The sequence below is a fragment of the Typopeltis vanoorti genome, chromosome 3 (assembly GCF_054136105.1).
Source record: "Typopeltis vanoorti isolate ZY-2024b chromosome 3, IOZ_Tvanoo_1.0, whole genome shotgun sequence".
NCBI classification, from domain to species: domain Eukaryota; kingdom Metazoa; phylum Arthropoda; class Arachnida; order Uropygi; family Thelyphonidae; genus Typopeltis; species Typopeltis vanoorti.
The window spans coordinates 83,234,361-83,254,372 of record NC_143551.1 but is presented as its reverse complement, the minus strand read 5'-3'; the positions used below and the strand labels follow the sequence as shown (position 1 = coordinate 83,254,372).

General features: G+C 35.9%; 1 protein-coding gene across 3 annotated transcripts in view; it reads left to right on the top strand.

Annotated features, from left to right (window-relative positions):
- Positions 1 to 20,012, top strand: part of LOC150108334 (uncharacterized) — a 166,025-nt gene that overhangs the window by 76,970 nt on the left and 69,043 nt on the right. For all 3 annotated transcript variants that reach the window (XM_090415743.1, XM_090415740.1, XM_090415741.1), the window contains exon 5: positions 12,618 to 12,715. In XM_090415743.1, coding sequence (XP_090271869.1) covers positions 12,618 to 12,715 — 98 coding nt within the window. The remainder of the gene's footprint in view (positions 1 to 12,617; positions 12,716 to 20,012) is intronic.

The window sequence follows — 20,012 nt, the reverse complement described above, 5'->3', positions numbered from 1 at the left end:
GATTATATGCCAAAAACAACTGTAGATCCAAGTTTTTTTTTTTTATAATGAATGGTGTCATGATACAAGAACTATTATGAAATGCAGTTGTCTGTAGTAATTACCCTCCCTTTTTTTCAGACATTTCTACATTGTCAAACATAATTAATTTTGTATATCATGCAGATATTATTATTATTATGAACCTACACAGAATAACAAGATACATTGCAGGAGGACTCTTAGACAACACAAATTCTGTTGTACCACACCCATTCAAAGTCTACACATTCATCACTTTATCAGGCAATAACTTTCATAGTTTGACCATCTTCCATGCAAAAAAGAAAAAAAGCCTCTTCTCATCCTCCTACCCACCACCTTCTTTCACAATGATGGTCTGTTTGTCCTTGTTCCTTTTCCTTGTTAGACTATATGAAAAATTTCCTAGTGTCAATCCTGTAAATATCTCTCAATAGTTTAAATGTCTTAATCATGCCATCCCTTTCCTTTGGCTTCTATCTATAAATTCTGATGTTTGCTCAATCTGTCCTTATAATTAACATCGTGGGTCCTGATATCGTTTTTGTAATCTGCCTCTGTACCCTCTTCAAGGTTAATTTATACTTTTCAAGTCTCAGTCAGCCAGATCTGAGAAAATAATCTAGATGTGGTCTAATCAGGGCTTTATACAGTGAATTCACTGCTTTATATCTACAGATCAGTGTTCTTAGCATTACAGCAATTCTCTGGGTTACCTTCATCACTTTTGTAATATGTCTTCTAAACTTCATATTTTTGTTGACTATCACCTGAAGATCCTTTCCCCCCCCCTTCATTTCCTCTAGTGCAAATCCACTAATAGAGTATTCAGCCTCTCATTAGTGGATCCAGATTTTAAGATCTTACATTCAGTTGCATTAAGTTGATATTTCCATTCATTTACCCATCTATCCAGTTTATTTAAATCCTCCTTTATAAAGGGCCACTATATTGGCAGTATTCCTAATAACACTCTCAAGCTTCACATCGTCTGTGAATAACTGAATATCTTCCTACAATGTAGTGACAATATCATTTATATAAAGTTTAAAAAGCAAAGGTCTAAGTAGAGATTCTGTGGAATGCCACTTGTAACCTTCTTTTTCCTCCAGACACAACTCTCTGATATCTTGATATCCCACCATGGGCATGGATGTTTGTGATTGTCTGTGGAATACTGGTGGTGGTGGTGGTGGGAGGTGGTAGATGGCATTGGTGTAGTTGCGGTTAGTTATAGTTGCTGAAGAGTTGTAGAATAGGTGCCCTCCCTTGATGAGTCTCTGGACTCCCTGGAGGTGTTACGTAATAATAATAATATCTGTCATACAGTTTCCAATCCAATTCGCTAACTTGATATCCAACTCCATGTGTTGCAACTTAAATATCAACATATCATGTAGTAAATGCCTTTGCAAAATAATAAAAAAAATGGTAGTATATGCCTTTCCCTCGTCAACTACACATCACGTTATTATAAAAGGCAAGCAAATTACTGAAACAAGAGTGCCGCTGTTAATAATCACTTCAGCTGTTCCAGTTATGTTAACAATCCTGTCAGCTGCTGTGCCATTTATGTTATATCTCTATAAAGAAACTGTTTTTACACTGAATGTTAAGTAAATTTACAAGAGTTCAGTCCAATTGGTGCAATGACTTAACTCTATATTTTAGAGTCCAAGAAATGATTAACTGAAGACCAAATAAAAAATATATATTTATTGAGACTAAAACCTATGTACATTGTAAATAAAATAAAATTAATACAAGGGTGGTCTGAAAAGTTCAAATTTCTTCAAAACCTCTGACATGTCTTCTTATATATCCTAAAAGAAAAAAAACAAATTATTACAATTTGATGAAACATGGGGGTTAAAGGGTTTTAAGATATGTTCTTTCTTGTGGTTATATCAGTTGCTTTAATATCATTTTTGTTCTAGGTGAACTACCAAAACTTTTCACCCCCCCCTTGCAACTATAAAACTATTTGGATCCAAGGCCTTCAAAATGAACACTATAAATTAGAGATCTCCTTTATCTTTTTGGATAAATTCATTCTCTCTGACTCATTCTATCATTTGTTTGCTTCACATGTACTTAATCAGTCAACCAGACTGTGAACATTTTGTTTTTACAACAATTTCCTACAAATAATAATCCAGAGTCAGTTCTTTGTCAAGCTTTTCTAAAAATCTAAAACTTCTTAACTTCCACAGCACTAAATGAGGTAAATAAGGGTAATATGTGGTAAATAAGAAAACACTGCAGTGTTTTAAGGGTCAAAGCTGTATAACTGAGAGGAGACCTCCACATAGCCTTTAAAGGAATGCGGAGAACCGACCAGGGCTTCTGACCTAATGTCCAATCCTCACCTTCTCGTGGTGCACCCTGTTGGGTATCTACTTTGATACTGAACGAACGAGGATGGGCTGGCAATTTGGGATTTAGCCGACCAAATTGTATTCTTATTGGTTAAACCAAAATAAAAAATGATGGTACAACATGACAAAATTTCATGCCGGCTGGGGCGTCGCCCGGTTAAACAAGGCCCCCGTTGTTTTCGCCAGGGAACCAGGGCGAACAGCGAAAAGTCAGCTACTGGAACAAATCCGAAAACAAACCCCAACTCAACATCACCAGAGTTAAAGATCGGTACTATCAACGTAAGAAGCCTGAATGGCAAAGAAATGGAGCTAGCTGAGGAATTAGATAAGTACCAGATCGACATAATAGGGGTGACTGAAACAAAAAAGACCAAAACTGGTGAGCTCTTTCTGAGCAATAAATACAAAATGTTATATTCAGGCAATGACAATCAAGGAAAAGAAGGAGTAGCCATAATATTCAACACAAAATACGAGGCTAATCTTCTTGAATGGCAGGCAGTCTCAAGTAGAGTAATGTGGGCAAATATGAGAATGGGGAACTGGACAATGAGACTTATTTGTGCCTATGGTCCCACAGAAGGTTCTACTAAGGTAGAAGTGGAGGAATTTTTTGAGGCTTTAGAAAAAGCAACTGACACAATGAAAAAGGAAAAGTTGGTCCTTGTTGGGGATCTAAATAGTAGAGTAGGAAATGATTGTGAGACATACAAAAATATTTTGGGAAAATTTGGAGAAAAGAGCAAAGCTAATAATAATGGCAAATATCTGTTGGATTTCTGCTCAGGACATGGACTGGTTATTACTAACACCATGTTCCAACATAAAAATGTGCACAAATTCACATGGAGAGAAGAGGCTAGGAATAAGAAAAGTCTCATTGACTATGTTATTGTTGATAGTGATGTTTTCTCCCTGGTGCAGGACACCAGAGTGTACAGAGGATTTGAAATTGGAAGTGATCACTATTTAGTCTTGAGCAGGATAAAATTGAATTTCATATTGAAAAGAATAACATGTAAGAAAGTTTTAAAGCGAATAAAAGTTGAGCAGCTCTCAGATGTGAACTGTAGACTAAAATACAGAAATATTATTGAAAAGAAAATGAAAGAGTTTGAGAACAGGAATCAAACCTTGGAGATTCAGTGGCAAACTCTGAAGGAAACATTGATTGATTCTGCCAGAGAGGCATGTGGTGAGGTTGTGTGCAAGGATAAAAAAATCAGAACTCCCTGGTGGACACAGGAAGTTAAAGAGGTAGTGAAGGAAAAGAAGAAAGCATATCAAAAGTTCCTGGCAAATAAGTCAGCTTTTACTCTTACAGAATACAGAGACAAATGTAAGAAAGCTAAACAGTGTGTAGAACTAGCTAAACAAAAGTCATGGGAGGACTTTGGCAAGAATATAGAAAATAAATATCAAGAAGGTGGCAAAATATTCTGGAGGTTGTTGAAGAAGCTAAGGAATGGAGGAAAGAGTGCTGTAAAAGGAATTAGAGATGATAAAGGTGAAATGAAAACAGGAGAAAAAGATATCCTTGAAGTATGGAGTAATTACTTTGAAAAACTGCTAAATGAAACAAGCAGTGATGACAGCACAGTGGTAAAAAACACTGACCAGGCATGCAGTCAGGAATACATATCCATACTGGAAGTAGAAGAAGCCATCAAAGGCTTGAAATGTGGAAAGGCAGCAGGAGTAGATGATATTCGACCAGAAATGCTGAAGTATGGTGGTATAAGAGTCTTACAGTGGCTGCACTGCATAGTTCAGAAAGCCTGGACAGAGGGACGAATTCCTGATGATTGGAGTAGAGCTCTCATAGTACCTATATATAAAAAGGGAAATAAAACTGAATGTGAGAATTACAGAGGTATTTCCCTACTGAGTGTTCCTGGCAAGATCTATGCAAGTATACTTGAGAAACGGTTGAGAAGAATTGTGGAAGAAAAGCTTGGTGAAGAACAAGCTGGATTCAGGCCAAATAGAGGCTGTCAGGATCAGATCTTCACTTTACGACAAATAGTCGAGAAAGCATGGGAATATAACAAAGATCTGTATTTAAGTTTTGTCGATCTGCAAAAGGCATATGACAAGGTGCCAAGAGAGAAGCTATTCAATACGCTGCAGTTATATGGTGTCAATGGGGCATTATATCAAGCAATACTTAGTCTTTATTTGAGTTGTGAGTCAGCAGTTAGAATTGAAGGAAGTACAGGAAGATGGTTTAATGTTAAATCTGGTGTGAGACAAGGATGTACATTATCCCCTCTGTTATTCATTATCTATATGGATCACATTATGAAGGAATGTGGTATTAAACCTGATATCAAAATTGGAGATGTTAATGTCAGCTCTTTGCTTTATGCGGATGATGTTATACTTCTAAATAAATCCGCTACAAATCTGCAAGATTCTCTGACTAAATTGAATAGCTGTTGTAATAGATATGGTATGAAGGTCAGCAATAAAAAGACAAAGACAATGAAAATAGGCAGAATCTTTGAAAATGTCAACTGTGTTGTGAATGGAGAACCTGTGGAACAAGTAAAACATTTCAGCTACTTAGGCACAATTTTTACTGAAGATGGTAAATTAAATATAGAAATAGACAACAGAATCAGCAAAGCTGGTATGGTGGGAAGTCAATTGAATAAATTCATATGGAATAAGAAAGAAATTAGTCGGAACACTAAATTAGCTGTATACAAGACTGTGTTCAAACCAATTTTAACTTATGGATCTGAGAGCTGGGTCAGAAGTAAAACACTTGACCAAAGACTAGAGACCGCAGATATGAGAGTCCTGAGAAAGATTAGAGGCGTGAACAGATGGCATCAATGGCAATATCATATTAAAAATGAGGATATTAGGAAAGAACTTGACATTGTCAGCATCCAGGAATGCGTTAGCAGAGCTAATCTCAGATGGTATGGTCACTTAAATAGAATGGGAGAGGAAAGATTAGCAAAACAAGTGTTCTCTTCCAGGTTGGCAGGAAAACGACCCAGAGGAAGACCAAGATATAGGTGGATTGATACGGTACAAAGTGCCTTAGACGATAGAAATTTAAGATCTGATAATGTTGGAGTCTTGACAAGTAACAGACTGATTTGGAGGAAAATTGTAGATAGGAAGTTAGTAATGATGTAATTTTTTCATGTAGTACTGTCATATCCTGTACACCCCTTGAGGGTACATGGCAGGAATTTGATGATGATGATGATGATGATGATGATGCAGTGTTTTCTTATTTACCACATATTGTTCTACTCATCCTCACTGTTTCAATGGAGTATAAATATTCTTACCTCAGGCAACTTAATTACAAGAAACACAAATCCTTTATAAACAAATCCTTTATAAACACCGTATCAAAGTAGAGCTCTTCATTAAAGCCACTTTACAGTTTCAGATTTCACTAATTCTGTCGTTATTCTAATTAATATTGGCATCCTTGAGACAGAACACAAAACTTAATTTTTGTGTTTCTTCAAATGTTGAAATAGAAAGTCTACGTATATCTCCTTTTATTTATTATCTTTAATATAACATACCCAAGGTAAAAAAAAAAAAAACTTTCTACATCCTTTTATTTATTGTTCACATCTTGACAGTCTCACCCTTCCAGTCAAAGGATTCACCTTGTTAAGATTCCCTTTTTGGTATCCACTATTAAGATATTCCACATCACATTTTCTTAAAAATTTCCTATAACAAAATTCTCTGGCCTGCATTCTCAAACTTCTGTTTTCTTACTTCTTGTGTCCCATCACCCAGGTACTCTGTGAATGCTCTCTCTCTGTCAGCCATCAGTCTCAATCACCATCAATCTCCTTTGTGAGTATGTGCACTTGTTCCACTAAACCGTAATCAAGAAGCTAGTAATGGCTGATACATTATTGTCAGTGAAAAGAGAATAACTTCAAAATGGACAACAGATATCACAACACTTAACAGTTGTGAATTACAATAAACAATCCTCGAAATTATTACAGTTTTCAGGCACCTGGTAAGTACAATAAATCTGAAATACTTTACATTTCATTTTAACGTAAATATCAATATTGGGCACATTGCAAGTGCTAATTATATGTGGTTATATGTGATTACAAAACCAAAACTAATAAAATACTAATGCAGATAAACAATTGTAAAAAGCTTCATAATTGTAATTTATGACTATTTTTATAGTACTCTATCAAATGCTTTTGCAAAATCCGAAGAATAGCAGTATATTCCTTTCCCTTGTCAACTGCACTTGTCATGTTATTATAAAAGGCAAGCAAATTACTGAAACAAGAGTGCCACTTAACTAATCTATGTTGATCTTCAGAGATAATATTACTCTCATCTGTCCAATTCTGTATACAATCTCTCTCTCACTAATTTCTACAAAAGCTTCACAGTTACCAAAGAAATACAAACTGATCTATAGTTTGATGCCTGTCTTTTACCATTACCCTTGTGAATGGTACTTATCTTACTTTCTTTCCGTTCATTAGGCAATTTCCCAGTAGACAAACTTGCGTTGAATAGCGAGATGAAGGAGCTGACATTACCTTAGCACATTCTCTTACAACATCCAGCGAAATCCCATCCAATCCCACTGCCTTATTAACTTCCTGGGTACTTAAGTATTTGAAACAGATTCTTTTCATGCACTTCTAAACCTTCAACTCTCTCCTTTCCTCCAGGAATAAAATTTGCTTTTCCCATAAGAATTGACCCAATAAAGTGAACATTAAACAGCTTCACTATATTATTCCCTTTTTCTTTCTAACAGGGTTATTAATCTGATTGAGAACTTTAGTGTTGGATGTTATTCATAACTTATTATTTTAATGGTATTACAACTCCAAAAAAAAGTAAATTATAAAAAAGTTGTTTATTAACTGGCTTATATTTTGCTGGATTTCAACTCCTCATCTTCAGAACAAGCAACATGTTACAGTTTACGTGACAATGAGGAAGCGAAAGAAATGCCATTGTGTGGATAATGATGGTAGTAGTGGTTTTGTGTAATTGGTGGATTAAATAGTGGAGATGGAGAATTGTAGAGTAGAGTGCCCTCTCTCGTTGAGTCTTTGAACTCTTTGTAGGTGTCATATAATAATAATAATACAATTACTGAAATATGGTATTCAATATATACTTAATTTTGAATAAATAATAATACAGTTGTGTAGGAGTTGATCTCAGGATAACAGTCTCCCAAATTTTTGACAAATTAATGCATTCATACTTGTTAAGGTTAGGAGAATTCTTCATAGCCATTGCTGACTTGAAAAATAATCTTTTTGACCTGTAACGACTTCTGTATAGTACATTGATTTTCTTATATCTTATCCTCTGTGAAGGGGGTGTCCAAAGCATACCCTGCCAGTCCAGGCTTGCTATGCCAATGGTAGGGAATGTATTTCTTATATTCTTCAAAGTGGATGTTAACAGATCTTCTGTCTGTCCATAGTAGGCTGAGTGACAGGGAACTGTGACTTACCCAGTTTATACTGGTAGTTAAAACCTCACATAATGATCACTTGCTTTTCACTTGCCAAACTGATCTGCTTAAACATTTCCTGCTTAGCACCCTCTGTTTATCCCTGGCCTATAGCAACATCTCACTAAATATCTTGTCTTGACTACTTCCACCTCATACCATCTGCTTTCAAAACCATTAGTACCATTTCCTTCCAAATTCTACACTCTGAAAGGACTAGGCTCATTATTTATCATAATAAACATTTCACCACCCCTGTTTGACTTTCCTATTCTTCTGAAGTATGCTGTACCATTCTGTTCTTGTCAGGACATCATCTTCGTTGCACTCATTCCAATAATCTCTGAACAGGCTAAGGCTATCAGTCCCACCAATTCATTTCCTGTATTCCTGATACTGCTGAATTTTTTTGCTGGGACTGCTTTGACACATTTGTTGGAAAACCAAGGCCTGGATAAGAGTTGGAAATTTTGGTGAGATGGGGAATAAGTGCTTGGATCTGGAGAGTAGAAAGTAATAATCAGATCAATGAAAAGAAGCATAGAAATCACGAAGGTCATCCCAGTTGGCACCATTGTATTGCCATAGAATATGAGGTTTACATTGGTTGTGCGAAGAACGATCTATAGAAAACACACATGGACAAGGTTATGATCAGAGTTGTCAAGAAAAAAAGAGCTAATGTGAGGAGTGTATTTAGAGGGACAAGGGGTTAAGAAAAAGAACCAAGATGAAAAGCTGATTAATGCTCTGATAGGGCAGTCAATCCTATCTGTATAATATATTATGGTTTTAAATTGCATATGTTCTTCTGTCCAGGTTCTTGTTTCATAGGGTGAAAACCTAAAATAGAGATCATAGTAGAGATGGATAATCCAAAGAATTGATGTAATCAGAAGTAAGAGAATTGTAGACGACAAATGAAGGCTTAAAATTGAGTTAAGGAAAATCTTGAGCCAGAGTAGATTATAGAAAGAAGATTCCAGGTCCAATAATCTTGGGCTACTACAAATACACTCATTTCACCTATCTTATGGAATATATCATGCATGATGTGCTGTGGAAAGTTCAGTTAAAGTTTTTCATAGAGAATGCCATTTGAGTTAGTTGATGAATAATAGATTGGGTTTGGATGTGGGTAAGTAGTAGTAGTGCACATCATTGATGTTGGTAAAGTCTATGTGAAAGTTTGTTTTTAACATGAGTTGTTTTATTCAATTTTTAAAGTATATTTTTATTGCAAATTTTTGTTGCATTTTCAATATTTTTTGGAATTTTTTTTTTTTTTTTTGTGAGTTTTTTTTTTTAATTGCACTAACACTAATTTTTCTGCTTAGTGTTATGCTATTATGTTGGGAAAATTTATAAAGTTGGTGCATGAAGTAGGAGCAATGGACAATGATGAGTTGTGGACATGATCTATAATGGACATCATTGACCATTGCAGTAGTGGCAGTGGACAATGATGACTTGTAGACATGATCAAGGCACTCGCATGCTGCAAGTGCCTTGAATCCATCCAAATGCAGCCTTATAGTGTCACCTGCAAGCTGCTATATTTGGACTCAGGCACAGCTTGGCAAAGAAAGCAGCAGGATTATTCTCCATCTGATTGGGATCCCTTTCAATGTTTTACCAATAGATTTGGGCTCCACATACTATCTACCACTCAGCCTATAGAAACTGCTTTATGACTGCTGTATCCTGAAAGCAGGAAGTACTGGCTCCCTAGTTGGTGTGGGGAAGCATATCTGTATGTAAGAAGAAAGCAAAGGAATATATACTGTAGATGTCTATTCTAGAGCATAGGGTTGGTGTATGGTTGGTCTGCAGGGTAATAGCCACTTCATTATTATTGCTATATTATTTACAGCATCTCCATGGAGTCCAGAGATGTATCGCAGGAGGCCTAAATCAACCATCATACACACACACATCCTATCATACCTCTTCTTGAATCCATTCACCATCAGGGAACTCACAACCAATTCTGGCAATCCATTTCACTCACTCACCACTCTCCATGCTAAAAAATCTGGTCTGCACACGACCCCTACTAACCACACTCTTACGCAACTTCCATGGATGGCCTTAGTTCTCTATCTGTCGTATATTGATAATTTTCATTTGCATAAATTTCATAAAAACCCCTTTAATATCTTAAAAGTTTCTATCATGTCCCCTCTTTTCCACCTATCAACTGAACATTGTAACCACAAACCTTCAACTTATTCTCATAAGGAGTATTCCACAGACCTGTCACCATCATCACTTGTCTCTGAATCCTTTCCACCACCTGGACCCCAAGAAACCCAGATGACCAAATCTGTGCACAGTAGTCATGATGTGGCTGAATCATAGCCTTATAAAGAGGGATAATAACTTCCTTATCTTTACTTGTTAGTGTGTTTTTCAACATCCAAGTTATTTGTTGAGCTATTTTACCAACTCTTGCAATATGCCTTCTGAACTTCAACTCTGTTCACAATTATCCTCAAGTCCCTAGCCTCATCAATTTCCTGCAAACCAATACCATCAATATGATACACAATCCAACTCAAACCTTACATTTTGCAACATTAAAAATGGCAATCAGTATCCTTTGCACACAATGCCAATTTATTTAAATCATTCTTCAAGATATCACCTTTATCAATTATTGCTCTCCCTAGTTTTGCATCATCAGCAAACAATTGAATATCCCCTTTTAAATCCTTCCCTGTTTTCTATTTTCTAGGAAATCCTTCCCAAGTTCCAAACCCTGAGGTACTCCACTAGTCATTCTCCTCCACTCCACCATATACTACTCTCTGGTGTCTGTCCATCTGCCACCCCTCCCATCCATGCTACTAGCCTCATATCCATTCCCATCCCTTCCAGTTTTTGTAATAGTTTTCCATGTGGTATTCTGTCAGATTCCTTGGCAAAGTTGAGCAGTATCATATTATAGCCATTACCTTTATCCAATTCTGCTATCACTTTATCTTAAAATGTGAATAAGTTACAAAACCATGATGCTCACTATAAAGTATCGCATCCCTATCCACCATTGTTGTATTTTACTTTTCACCAACTTTTCCAATACTTTAACAGCCACTCCTGATATATCAATTGGTCTGTCTTGGAGTCACTTTTATGCGATAGTACTATCTTACCCTCTTTCCACTCCCTTGGAATCCTGCCAGAGCAAAGACGTAGACGGAACAAATTCATCAGAGGCAATGCCAATTCTCTTGCACATTCACGTAGTATATAGGCTGATATGCCATCCATTCACACTGCTGTGTTCACATTATATTTTTTAATATGCTGAACACCTGTTCATCTACCTCAATATTGATATACATCTCTGTAACATCAGCAACTGTAAAATCGGCACCTGGATGATACACTTTTGCAAAATAATCACCCACAACTCAACTATTTCTTTTGGTTCAGTTACCTTTCTACTATGAGCATTGTTTAAAGTCATTCTACCATAATCATTTTTCCTCTTACTTGCTACATAACAAAAAAACTCTTTTGGGTTTACTTTGGCCTGTTTGGCTAATTCTCTCTCATAGCTTGATTTGGCCTTCCTTATAATACTAGTCATCCTTCTTACTTGAACTTTGTACTGCTCATGAGTATGCTGATCACTTTTTTCTTTATATTTCCTCCACAAGGTTTTTTTTTTTGCGGCTCTTGCTTTATATTCCTACTCATCCACTTAATTCCAACTCGTTTTTATCCTCTTGACTTTGGATATGAAGTCTGATACTGCTGCTCTCAAGTAATATCTGACCACTTGCCAGGCACTACTAACATTCTTTCCTTGAAGCCATAACATTTCAAGCCATGGTACCATTCCAAGATAATTCCTGAGAATCTCATAATCACTGGCCTTATAGTTGAACATAAACCCTTTCTTGATGGAGAATTCTACATGTTTGGCAACTTTCCAGAACAAGACCACATGGTCACTCTCCCTATTTGGAGGCAGAGTGTTCATGCCTCTCATAAGCAGTGTGGTGGTGCTTCACTGGACAACGAAAGTCATTTAACACCTAGAAGCCTAGTTGGCATTTCTTCCAACTAGGGAAGGAATGCTTTTAAGGCAGTAGCACTCATTCTCAGAACCTCATTTGCAAGAACAGGCTATACCACAGAAAGATGAGGTTGACTTGGCTGGCAGATGTTACATATTCATGTAACATCTGCCAACAGGTGATAGTGATAAACAGGTTTGTAGTAGTCATTGTCATTATCATTGTCATTGTTTGTAGTAGTCATTGGTGGTCTTCCTGAATATGTATATATTTTTCCTTTATAGGTGTTATTAAGAATACTCTGTGATGAATAATATGTGATGTAGATTACTTATGTTAGAGCTGTTTTTAGAAGAATATCACCCAGGTGCTTAGGCTCTTAATAACCTCTGAAGCTAATGAAATTTTTTGTAAATCTCAAAAGATGAAGTTACATGTGGATTGTCAAGTAACGACTATATCAAGTTAGTGATCTTGTAACTGTCACTGACTTTATGAGGCCATTAACTTGATATCCTTTAATTTAATTTTTGAGCCATATCTAACATAAAGCTGAAGTAAATCAGTTATGTTATGCTTGTTAAGTTTTTATCCAAAAAGTTTAAGAACTTGTTAAGTTTAAGAACTTTAATTTTTTGCTTTGTCATTAAACAGTAAAAATGTACTTTTTTTTTATAATGCATTTAGAGAAGGACGTGATGAAATAATCGGTTTTCTTTTGGATAAAGATCCAGATCAATGGAATACAGTGAGCAGAAATGGAAGAACACCTCTTCACACTGCTGGTAGGTATTGACAAAAAAAAAAATAATAATAATAATAATAATAAATAAATAAAATGAAAAAATAATAATAAAATAAATAAATATATATATGTCCAATTCATTAATGCTTATTCTTGCATAAGCACTTTTCAAATGCATAATCACTAGCCATTCAGGTGAATATGTGAAGTAAATAATAAAGTTTTATCATAACATTGCTTTGCAATATAAGCAACACTGGAGGAAAATAAATTAATTTATTGAACGGGATTTCTAATAAATTAATTTATTAGAAACCCCATAAAATAATAATATTTTATAGGGTTTCTAACCAGCAAAGCACAAATTAGAATTTAGAAAAAACACACATCATTTAGATAGCTGTAGAAGCAATTCAAATTGTGACTGAACAGGAACGAATGTCCTAACAAGACACCCTCTTGAGGCATGATAAAAGTTAATTCAAAAACTTCAAGCTAAATGTGGTCTTAGAATGATTGTCTCTCATATCTTTGGCATATTAATATGGCCACACTTGTTGAGGTTGGAGGCAGTACTTTATAGCTCTGATTCTAATTCTAAAAATAGAGAGAAAGATAACAGTATAGTGGGAAAGTTTGTCAGTTTGTTGCCAAGGTATGATAATGATGAGTTGAGAAATAACCCCAGAATCATGAATGGGACGAAAGTAGAGCTGTGTGAGGAGAGGGGAATGTAGTTTATGGATGTGTGGCATGTATTTGAGGGAAGAATGGAATTACACAGATGATGGATTGCATTTGAATGCCTTTGGAGTGAGTGCATTGGGGAAACTGTTGCTAGATGGAGGTGCAGTGTGTGATGCAAGCAAGAGATCAGAAGTGAGAGATGAAGTGAAAGATCATGAGAGTGGTATTGAAAAGACAGAAGTGCTTGGCAATGGAAACAGTATTAGTGTGAGAGATGAAGAGAAAATGGGAATGCACAAGGAACAGGAAATGGGGGGGAGCCAAGGTGGACAGGGAGACGTGGCATTGGGAGAATGGATATTGGAAGTAGTAGTGAATGTATGATGGGAATGATCAGCATAGAAATGGCATAGATTGGGTGAGTGGAGAAGTTCAGACTAAGTGGATATATGTGGTAAGCTGTAATAAGGGTGTTTGGGGGGGGGGCAGAAATCACAGCCAATGAATTTCTTGGGTAGGACTGATTATAGACCTAAAAGTGAACTGTTGTGTTTATTTTCAAATGTTAAAAGTATCAGAAATAAGGGAGATGAAATGATTTCATTGATATTGAGTTTATTTGTCCCTAAATCATAATATGTGCATCATGGTTGAATAAAGATGATATCTTAATGGGAATAGAAATGGAATGGTATAATGTATTTCACAGGGAAAAAGGGCAAGAAGGGAGGGGGGATTGCTCTGATGATAGCAGGGCAGGGAGGAGAATTATGTTTGCATAAGGTAGACGTGAAAGAAGGAAATAGAGGTAATGGTTATGAGGCAATGTGGTGTGAGGTGGAGGTTGATAGGAAGACATATTTAGTTGAATGTTGCTGTATGTCAGGGAATGTGGAGGGTAGTGATGAAGAAATGCATAAACAACTTGGGTTAATGAACAAAGGAATGGTGATTATTATGGGCAATTTTAATTATGGCGGTATGGATTGGAATGAAGAGATAGCATTTGGGAATAAGGAAAATGATTTTCTTGAGTTTTTAGAGACAACTATCTCGGGTAGCATGTAAAGGAGCGCATGCAAGGATCGAGAGTTTTAGATCTGATAATTTCATCAAAAGATGTAATTGTGAGTGGGGGTTCGCACTTTCATTCAGTTGGCGAGAGTGATCATGAAGTGATCACCTGGGTTGTGGCTAGCCACATGCTGACTTCTGTAAGAAAAGGATATATGTATGTGTGTGTGGAAGTGCAAGGCTGGTGATTATGACAAGCTTAGGAGACAGCTTGGAGCTATAGCATGGAAAGAGGAGTTGAGCAGTAAGGAAATAAATGATATTTGGGAACTGACAAGGAAATACATAACAGCATCAACGTGTGAATATATTCTGAAGGTCAAAAGGCTGAATAATATAGGTGTAAAATGGATGAATGAGGGGATTAAGCATGAAATCTGGAAGAAGAAGAAGAAGAAGAAGAATGCACTTTAGAGGCAGTACATGATGAATAATAGTAATAATCAGTTACATGAAGAGCCAGGGGAGTGAATCATTTAGTAAGGACAACAAAAGAGCAGTATGAGCAGAAATTAGCAAATCAGGTGAATATAAACCCCAGAGAGTTTTTAGATATGTGACAAGTAGAAGGAAGAATGATTATAGTAAAATAATGTTAATGGATGAAAATGGTAGAATGATAACTGCTACAGAAAACATTGTTGAGGTATTCAGTAATCAATTTATAAGGTGGTTCATCAGGAAAAAATCATAAGAAACTGAAGTGTAAAAGACATAGGAGAGGATTGCTTAATTGTGAGTGGAAGGTATATGAGGAAATAAATAAACTTGATAGGATTTCATGACATATTAACATGCATCTTAAGGTCCAGGGAATTGGCAGTAGCATTGGCATGCCTATTTAATAAGAGTCTTACAACAGCACAGATTCCAAGGGAGTGGAAAGAAGGTAAAATTGTTGCCCTGCATAAAAGTGGTGATAAGGCTGTGGCTACAAATTATAGGTGAATCTGTATATCTAGAGTTGTGGCGAAGGTATTAGAGAGATTGGCGAGAACTAGCTTGCAGAAATGGGTTGATAAATGGGTTGGTAAAGGAAGTCTTGGATTAGCGAGATGCATATATATACAGTGCTATACTTAGATTTTGCAAAAGCTTTTGATAGACTACTACATGACAAGCTGTTAAATAAATTGAAATGGATGTTATTGGATAACAGACTTCTGAGTTGGATCGATGACTGGCTCTCAGATAGGTATCAGAAAGTTGTATATGAGGGTACAGTATCCCAAAAGACGAGCGTCACTCATGGTGTGCTGCAGAGATCAGTTTTGGGAACATTGTTCAGTTTGTTTATTAATGATATCAGAATGGGTTTAAATGGTGATATGCAGCTGTTTGCAGATGATGATGATGATGCAAAATTGGGAGAACGATGCAGAGTCAAGCAGATGCTATGGTCTTACAGGAGGACTTAAATAGATTGCATTAATGGGCAAGTAATTGGAACTATCAGTTCATTGCTGCAAAGTGTAAGGTTTTGAAATTTGGTAAACAATGATGGGATGCAAAGTATACATGTGGTGGGGGGAAAACTTTAAAGGAAGTAGAGGAAATGAGAGATTTGGTAGTGGTGGTGGACAAGGTCCTTAAATTCAGGGATCACATTGCATAAGTTTTGAAGATGTCACATTAGATAATAACAATGATGTGGTGGATCTTGATATACAGAAATAAAGAGGTTATGATGCCATTTTATAAGGCCTTGATCAGACCTCATATGGATTATTGTGAACAGATTTGGTCACTAGGTTTTCACGGTGATGAAGATATGTTAGTAAGGGCCCATAGAAGATTCGCAAAAGTGATTAGTGTCGTTGGAATGTGGAGTACAAGATCAGATTAAGAGAATGTAAATTGCAAAGCCTTGTGAATAGAAGGAGGGGGGGGATATGATTGAGACATAAGTTAGTCGGGGGTTATCAGGTTGACATGGAAGAGATTTTACATAGAATGGGAGAGGGAAGGAAGAACAAGAGCTCATCCCTGGAAAGGAGGGTATGAGTAGTTTATAGCATGTTTGGATGAATTTTGTGTGTGTGTGATACTATATACCTTTCCTGATGAATGTCTGATCCCATGGAGGTCAGATGTTAATATTAATAGTAATATTTTCCTTTCAGTATAATTTATGCCATAACCAAGCAGAAAAGTTTTCCACAATTCCACAAAGAATCATTATCACCTACTTGGAAGTTTTTCCACTGTTATACTATAAATTAAAGATGCCAAGAAATTATATTCTTGGTTTTAATCCTTTATCCAAGTACAGTATAAGCAAACAAAATTTGCACCTGAAATATGTTTCAAGTGCAATATGTTACTGTTATTATTGATTAAACAAAGTATAACAGAAATATGACCATTTTTTTGAAAGACTTCTCTACATGCCAGTATATAGGTTATGATCCTGGATGATCTCAGAAGAAAAAAAAAGTTTATAAATATTGATATTAAAAAAAAAGGTTGCATTTTTCCTAAAGAAATTACCAAAAAAAAACTGAAACCTTAACATGTCGAACTCCTTGGATATCCCATCCCATTTTCTGTTGTGTGTTAGGTTCAGTGGGCAATAAGTAAGGACCAAGTAACTTGGCTTCTTTGAAATCTAATTAATGCTTTGATAGGGCAGTTAAACCTGTCTGCATAGGTATATGGGATCTCTAAAATTCAAAGACCCACTATACTCTGTCCTCCATCCAGTAATGGCACAGAGAGCGCCCATCTACAGACTTGTTTCTAGCAAATTTTTCTGGAAATTTTTAGACAGTCGTACATAAGTCAACAGTTGGTGACATGAAATCAATTGTATGTTTGTAATTTTTGTCTCATGGCTTGGGCATATCAGATATATGGTTAGTGCACTTAAACAACTACCTTCCAAAATTTTCTCTACCTTCACTAGAGAAAAAGATACTAACAGTTGTCTTCCCCTTCCTAGTAGCATTTGTTACACAATTACCAAATGGTTCATTATCTTTTGGAGATAGATCCATCTTTCCACATTTTAGACAATTCTTTCTTTTAGGGTCACATGGTGGTCAGCATTCATAGTGAAGAATTTAAGGGGAGACAACACACTTGTTAGAATAATTACTTTACTTATCATTAGAAAAGTAACATTTGATGTTTCGACCTCTGTATTGAGGTCATCATCAGGAAACATACATAGTACAGGATATGAGCTACATGACACTACAATATACAGAAATAAGATGAATCTAAATGTTTGTTAATCATTTACCCTAGCTCTCTGGAAAAACAACAACAACCCTACATTAAACAATTTCTAAAGTTTTCTCATATTACGATTTTCTTCTGTTTTGGGTTGTTCTGGATGCTATATAGTTGAAGATGGGTTCTCTATATTCTTGGAATAATTAATTCATCATTCTTTTTCAGATTTGGATGATGTTTCAGCATTTCACAGGCTTCTTTGAATTTTCTTTCAAGCCAGGTTTTGGTGCAGTTTAGGGACGGTGCCTCTGTGACATGTTTGGAGTGCATGGTCTGACAGGCTTGTTTTACCATAGTGGAGTAGTCCACCATGGTGTAGATCAGTGCTTCCCAAACTTCTGGATGTCAGGACCCCCTTTGCAAAAATTAAAATATTTCACGGCCCCCCTCGAAAAAAAAATCGTAATAGAGATATATTATTATAATATTTATTGTATTTATATTCAATACAAAACATGCACAGCGAATATTGCAAAAATTAAATACATATATTACATTTTTTGCCTCTTACCGTTTGGTTCTGAAGACGATGCGGGCTGTTCTAGTAAAATATGAAATACTGTTCTTTTTTTGAGTCTGTTTCTGCTTCTTCTGATTGTTCGCGGGATTTTTTTAAAATTTTTTATCAGCCACTTATCCATCTCAGGGTTAAATTTTTTAACGTAGAATAGATCAAATAATATCACCACTTACCGATACTGGCTCACCACAGACTGATAACATAACATGAAATTAATGAATATTACCTGAATAAGGGAATCCCCGGACCAAGAACATTTTTCTCTTTTGTGACTTTTCTCCCTTTACGGTAATTAAGCCTAATGCGAAACAGACAGCAAAGGCAGGTTTTTAAAACGTGCATATGATTGGTGCAGTATTAACAAAAGATCGCGCAGCCGAAAGATAAAAGCATAGCTGACAATTGAGTTGAAATGCTAACTCTCTTCAGCCGAATTCCATATGTGAAACTGCCATAACATTCATTATATATATATATATTACTTAGTTTTAACACTTTTACGAATTTTAACACGTTTACAATTTTAACACGTTCGGTTGAATTTTATTGCTGCCTTGGGAAATCGAACTCGCACACATCTAATTAATAACAATAGTTTTTAGTTAGATACTGGGTTTGTCCATGCAACATATGGTTTTGTTTCAGTCTATATAGCATAGTTTCTGTATGAGGGGACATGTGATTCATTAATCAATGTGTTTTTATCCCAGTTGTCTCTAATTGCACTATTTGTTGAGAAATATATTACACAGACTGCTCATACCTTATTCACTGGCATAATAAAAGTACTTGTTTTTATTGCCTCTGCAGTATAGTGGCTTTTAGGGAGGGGGGGGTGTTGTTTACCACTGCAAGCAAGTAACTATGTCCCCACATGAACTTGTTTAAGCCTTTTTTCATGTATGAAGTATATGCGAAACTTTTATTGGTAACAGAAAACTAGCTCGGATGACAGTGATAATATAAAACGAGTTTTGATATGTATATAAAGTCAATATCAACAGTCCCTGATTGATGAAAGGGACAGGAAAATTTGGAGCTTCCCTGGAGAGCTTTCGAAGTAAATACAATTAACCACTGCTTTGAAATGAAACATATGAATAAGCAATATTTACTAATATTCGTTAAGCGCCGAAATATGCAGGACCAATGTGTGAATTTTTCCATTAAAATATAAAAAATAACAAAAAAAGAAATAATAAATAATAAAAGTTAAAATACGTTCCTTTTAAAATAAGAAAATCTACTTAGTCTTAAAACATTTTAAATTTGTTTTCATTATTTCACGGCCCCCTCAACAAAACCTACGACCCCCAAGGGGGCCGTGGCCCACATTTTGGGAAGCGCTGGTGTAGATGACCTCAATACAGAGGTTGAAACATCGAATGCTACTTTCCTAATGATAAGTAAAGTAATTATTCTAACACGTGTGTTGTGTTTCCATAAATTCTTCACTATGAAGCTTATAGACGAGTCTCTGACTTGTTTTAGCCATTCATAATCTTCTTCTGATGTCTTCTGAATAGCAATTCTTCACATTAATAATTGATCCCAGATACTTGATCTTGCTGAATTCCTCAATTCTTTCTCCATTAAGGTACACTTGTTTCTCAGGAGCTTCCCTGTGTGTATTTCCTTTGAGAACCATAATCTTTGTCTTGCTAAGATTGAGCTGAAGTCCCCTCCTATTGCCAACTGTTTGGAAGCTGATGAGCAACACACTCTAGATGCCTGTACTTTAAAACTGAAAGTTTTGCTCAGGTACATTGATGATATTTTCATTATCTGGTGCCATAGCTGCCATACTTTAGACATCTTA